Source organism: Drosophila simulans, chromosome 2L (assembly GCF_016746395.2).
Source record: "Drosophila simulans strain w501 chromosome 2L, Prin_Dsim_3.1, whole genome shotgun sequence".
In the NCBI taxonomy this organism is placed as follows: domain Eukaryota; kingdom Metazoa; phylum Arthropoda; class Insecta; order Diptera; family Drosophilidae; genus Drosophila; species Drosophila simulans.
In genome coordinates this window covers 12,013,957-12,018,695 of record NC_052520.2, presented here as the reverse complement: position 1 = coordinate 12,018,695, position 4,739 = coordinate 12,013,957, and the positions used below count along the sequence as shown (strand labels likewise).

Below are 4,739 nucleotides of genomic sequence, written 5' to 3'. Positions count from 1 at the left end.
TCAATTTGATTTGATTTCGCCCTCAGTCCTCGCACAATCTGCCTTCGCTTGCGCTTGCAAGGGTGACTGCGTGCTCAAGGATGTTCGCAAATTCACCACACTTGTCGCTCGCTCGCAAAGACACCTGTAGTGTGAAAGCTTTCGTTTTGTGCCAGTGTTGTCATGCCAAAGTTAACAATTAGCTTACATCAATTTATTTTCATTAAATGTACATTTTAGTTTCATAAATTAAGTAATTTTGTTCATATATTTTGCGTATCTAACGCAGCAACGGAATTAAAACTGTGCATTTATTACTGGTTAATATTTATTATATTTTTTAATTACGTTTTTTATATTAAGGAGTAATTTAGTAATTTAGTAAGGAGTAAGTAAAAAGGAAGAATACAGGTTGTTTATTTCCCTAATGTATAGATTAAAAATGACTTACTTAATTCATTCCTGCACTTAAAATTCCCATTCAAGGTCCTTCATGTCATTGTGTATATTTAGAAACTAAATGGGGTCAAGCTTACCCCAAATGAGTTATAAATAAGTTATACCAACGTTGAACGCACTGAAAGTCTGTGTCCAGGGAACTCATTTCCCCGAAAAACCATTACGATTTTATCCTCAATTACTGATGCAACAGAAACAACCTGTTGACATTTGTCTGCTTGTGTTTACCGTTTTTTCTGACCCAGCATTTTCCATGCACATCCACCGCATTAAACGCTTCGGTATAAAATTTGCTACCGTCTAAATGAACTCTTAAAAGTGCTCTGACATTTCACATTGCCGTGCAGGGGTCACGTGGCTCGTGTCGAGCTTTTCACTGAAAAAAAAAACCTACTGCAGTTGCGGTTCAATTCTTTTAAAATGACAAAAGTCAATTATTTTGAGAAACTGATGGATCTTAACATATATGTTTAAAATATATACACAATCTATATAGGAATAGACTTTCTCTTAACTTATCACCTCCCTTATTTTTTTACGATGAACTTTTGTAGCTGCTTGTTTTTTCCGTTGAAGAGGCGACCATTTTAACTTGAAGTCCGACCTCTTTTAACCTGACCCTCATGACCGACCCGGCAACAGTTGACGTAATTTGCAGGTAATATGTGTGTTGCCTGTTGCTTCTGTTTCCAGCCACTTTACTGACCAGGACAGCCACATTTCATCCGCTTTCTCCGCATGCCCCTGTGGCTCTTTATTTATTTCTCCTTGATGGAAGGGGGATTCGTGTGCAAACGAGCCAATCGAGCCATATATTGATTTACGTGTGCAGGATGTGTTCTAGTAGTCAGTGAAACCGGGCACACTAAAAAAATCGCATAAAGTTTTTAATTAGTTTCATTGATACGCGTAGTACGCATACTGTTTTAATTAATTGGAACAGTGAAATGAACCATACATATTTGTTCGAACACTGCTTACATTCTGTTAAAATACTAACATTTTTAAAATAGAAAAACTTATTTATAAAAATTAAAACATTTTTAAATATATTTATATTGTTATTCAACTGTCCTAATTTCTTTATAGCCATATATTTTGCTTATATATTTTAGGAAATTTGTTTTTTAAACCACGAAATAGTTTTCAGTGCACTGATAAAGTGTGTAATGTGACACACGCAGCGTGTGTAGCGAAAAGTGACAGAAAGTGTGACAAAAAATCAATTGAATCGCATACTCCTCGCACATAATGTGCAATTAATTGAGTTTCCCTTGACACTCAATGGTGCTCGATTGCCCCTCTTTTCCGTGAAAAATAGATTGAACCGCACCCAAATGTAATTTACAATCTAACCTCATTCCGGTTGAAACATTTTGCATAGGAAAATGGGAGAAGAAACATATTTCTGCACACATTTCCGCTGCACTAAACGTGATTGAAAGCGGAAATTGCTTCATGTCCTTCTTTTTCTGCCGCCGAGCATCCTTCCTCCTCCCCGTTTTCACTTTTCCACGAATCCCGCGACTTCCGTTCGCTGGCCGCAAACTGTGGACTGGGCGCAGAATAGAGGCCCTGACTGATGACTGGCAAATCGGGTTTCAATTGACATTTGATAGAAATTGCATTAGAAACCCTGTGTAGCCGTCCTCTGCTCCTGCCCTTCGCAACCTTCATGGAGTTTTGGCTGATGTGATTACCACGCGGGGCTCGACAGGAGCCATCGTTGCCCTCCTGGTTACTCTCGGAAAATGTCCTTGGCTGAGTGATTTATGAGCCGGCAATTGACTGATAAGCGCCAAAAACGTGCTGCAAATTGTCCATTTAATTATATTGGAAATAAGATTTACGCTTCGTACACATCAATAATGATTTTATTGAGCGCTTTTTAAAATGAGTGATAAAGATAATTGCTTAACATAATTGTTTCGTTTTCACACAATAATAACATTTATAATTTAAGAAATAATTAGTTGACTTTTAAGCTTTTTTATCGCAAGTGTGTTTCGTGGCCAACTTTTTCAAGTCCTTTTTTCTTATTCGCATGAAAGGGCTTAAAAAATTCAATTTAATTGAGTTGGACGGGAACTTTTATGACATTAGCCCCTCGTTGCGCAAAATTGCAGTCATGTCAAACTGCAGCAGGACAATTAAATAGGATGTGGCTGCACTTACAGTCTGAAAATGGACGCTCTTAATTATTTAAAAAAAAATAGTATAAAAACTCTAAAAACTTACCGAGAAAATGAATGTGTAGTCCAGAGCAAACAATCCCACGCCGTTGAATTGAAAGAAACCCTCCCAGTGAAGAAACTGCAGTGTGAAAGACTTCATTTTGTTGTAGAACAGATCGTTGGTCAACATAAACGCCGGTTTCTTCTGCATAATCTCATGGACAATCATCGCCGATTGTTTGGAGTGATTGTTGGCATTGCAGCATAGTCGGAGCACTATGTAGGCCACCACCATGGTGGTGAAGCTCCAAATCACGTACAAATAGGTCATATAGTCCAGCAGGCGACTCTTGCCGCCCACAATGAAGTTGACCTTGGTCTCTAGGAAAATGCCAAAGATGCTCACCACAAAGCAGGCCGCCATATAGGGTACACACTGTGGGCCAAACTCGCCGTTTGTAATCACGCTGAGCGCCAGGATTTTATCATGCAGCTTGAAGAGATCTGGTAAATTGGCCTCGGATGTGTTTCTAAATTACAATAAAATAATTAAAATTTTTTGAAAATATTTTCCCTTTTATTAATATGTTGACAAATAAATGCATATTAAAAAGCCATAAATTAATCAAGCCTTTTTTGTTTGCAGAACCATGGAAAAAACGAAAAGTTTGCACATGTTATGGCTTCGCAAAGTAATTAAATATAGTAAATAAATAAGTTATAAAAATATAGATAATAAACATTTCGAGTTTGAGTTTGGCTTAGTAATGAAATTTTAAATTGCTCACATCTATAACCACTTTTATAGCTCTTTAGTGATTTATATTCAGATTCGCCTGCTGACAAATAAATGCAAAAATGCATAAATCAAAATGCATATATTAAGGTAGGTAAACAACAAACCTAACCATTAATCAAACCATTTTTTGTTGGCCAAAACCATGGCCGCCAATTCGCTTTTCCCCTTACCCGGTATTTTCCGCGATGGTGGCATTGTCATAATCAAAGTCATCCTCGTCCTCGTCGTTGCTGGTGTCCAATTCGTCCTCGTCGTTCTTTTGTTGCCCCTCCTGGCGCTTCATTTCGCCGGCCAACTTGTGCTCATTGCCAAATCCTGTCGTCGTCCTGCCGTCCATGGCCGTAATCGGTGTAACGGTCTTCCGCTCCTTTTTGCCCTCGCTCTCGATATCGAACACGGTGAGGGGGGCGTGGCGATGGCGCGCCTCCTGGTTAATCTTCTCCAGCAGCATGTTAATCTGCTCGAAGCGCTGCGAGATGACCGACACGTGATAGATGAACTCGCCCTGAATGATGCTGCCGGCCAAGTACGGGAAACTGGACACCATGAACGGAATGAAGGCGAGATTGCCAAAGGTCCTAAACCGAGACAATTTGGGCTTTAAAATTCAACTATCGATGATTAGGATATTGCAAAGATTGTCCGAGCTTTTTTATATTTGAGTAATAATTAGTTCGGCAACAATTTAGTTATTTATTCTAGTAAATTTCAACGGCATACTCACAAGTACAAAGATCTGACGTCATAGTAAAGGGCAAAGGTGAAAACGCAGAATAGGAAAAGCCAGGTGAAATGGTAGGCCACACTGTGTTTCACCGCAGTAACCTTCACCTTGTCCATTTCCGCCACCCGCTGGCATTTCTGGATAACTGCATCGATGTCATTAAGTCTCGCATCAAACTGCAGAAAAAACTCCTTTCGGCGATAAAGACTCAGCAGGGTGATGGTCAGATATAGAAAGGCGCCCAAATGCATGAAGAGATGGCTGCTCAGCTTGCAAACACTATTGCAGGAGTCCAGGAAACAGAGGCCAATAATGTGGGTAAGATTTATGAGAAGGTAGCAAGCCACATAGAAGATGGGCACAATGCACATCATGGCGTAGTCGAGTATGAAGTTAGTTTCCGATTGCTGGCGATTCAGTGGAATGAGGCCTATGACCTGGTTTTTCAAGGATTATGTGTTTAGAATGTGTTATTATTTTATTTTTATTAATTTTTACCATTGAAAACCAATTCATAATTTGAATCATATTGCTGGAATTTACTCGCTACTCCGTTTGTTAACTTTTCCATATAACTTTTCTCTGTGAACTGACACTAGTTGGT

At 39.1% G+C, this 4,739-nt stretch overlaps 1 protein-coding gene across 1 annotated transcript; it reads right to left on the bottom strand.

The window, feature by feature from the left end:
- Positions 1 to 2,294: 2,294 nt before the first annotated feature.
- Positions 2,295 to 4,739, bottom strand: LOC6732071 (gustatory and pheromone receptor 33a). Its single transcript, XM_002079167.4, has 5 exons — positions 4,634 to 4,739; positions 4,136 to 4,572; positions 3,582 to 3,989; positions 2,677 to 3,142; positions 2,295 to 2,616 (listed from the first exon to the last, which is right to left on the bottom strand). Exons 1-5 carry the CDS (start codon positions 4,661 to 4,663, stop codon positions 2,530 to 2,532), a joined length of 1,428 nt encoding a protein of 475 aa, XP_002079203.1. The 5' UTR covers positions 4,664 to 4,739; the 3' UTR covers positions 2,295 to 2,529.

Excerpts from the sequence above, each read along its gene's own strand:
- LOC6732071 (XM_002079167.4), bottom strand. The coding sequence starts at position 4,663 with ATGATTCAAATTATGAATTGGTTTTCAATG. Across the intron at positions 3,990-4,135 it reads GACGTCAGATCTTTGTACTT|GACCTTTGGCAATCTCGCCT; the intron begins GTGAGTATGCCG and ends GTCTCGGTTTAG. Across the intron at positions 2,617-2,676 it reads ACTACACATTCATTTTCTCG|ACTGTAAGTGCAGCCACATC; the intron begins GTAAGTTTTTAG and ends GTCCATTTTCAG.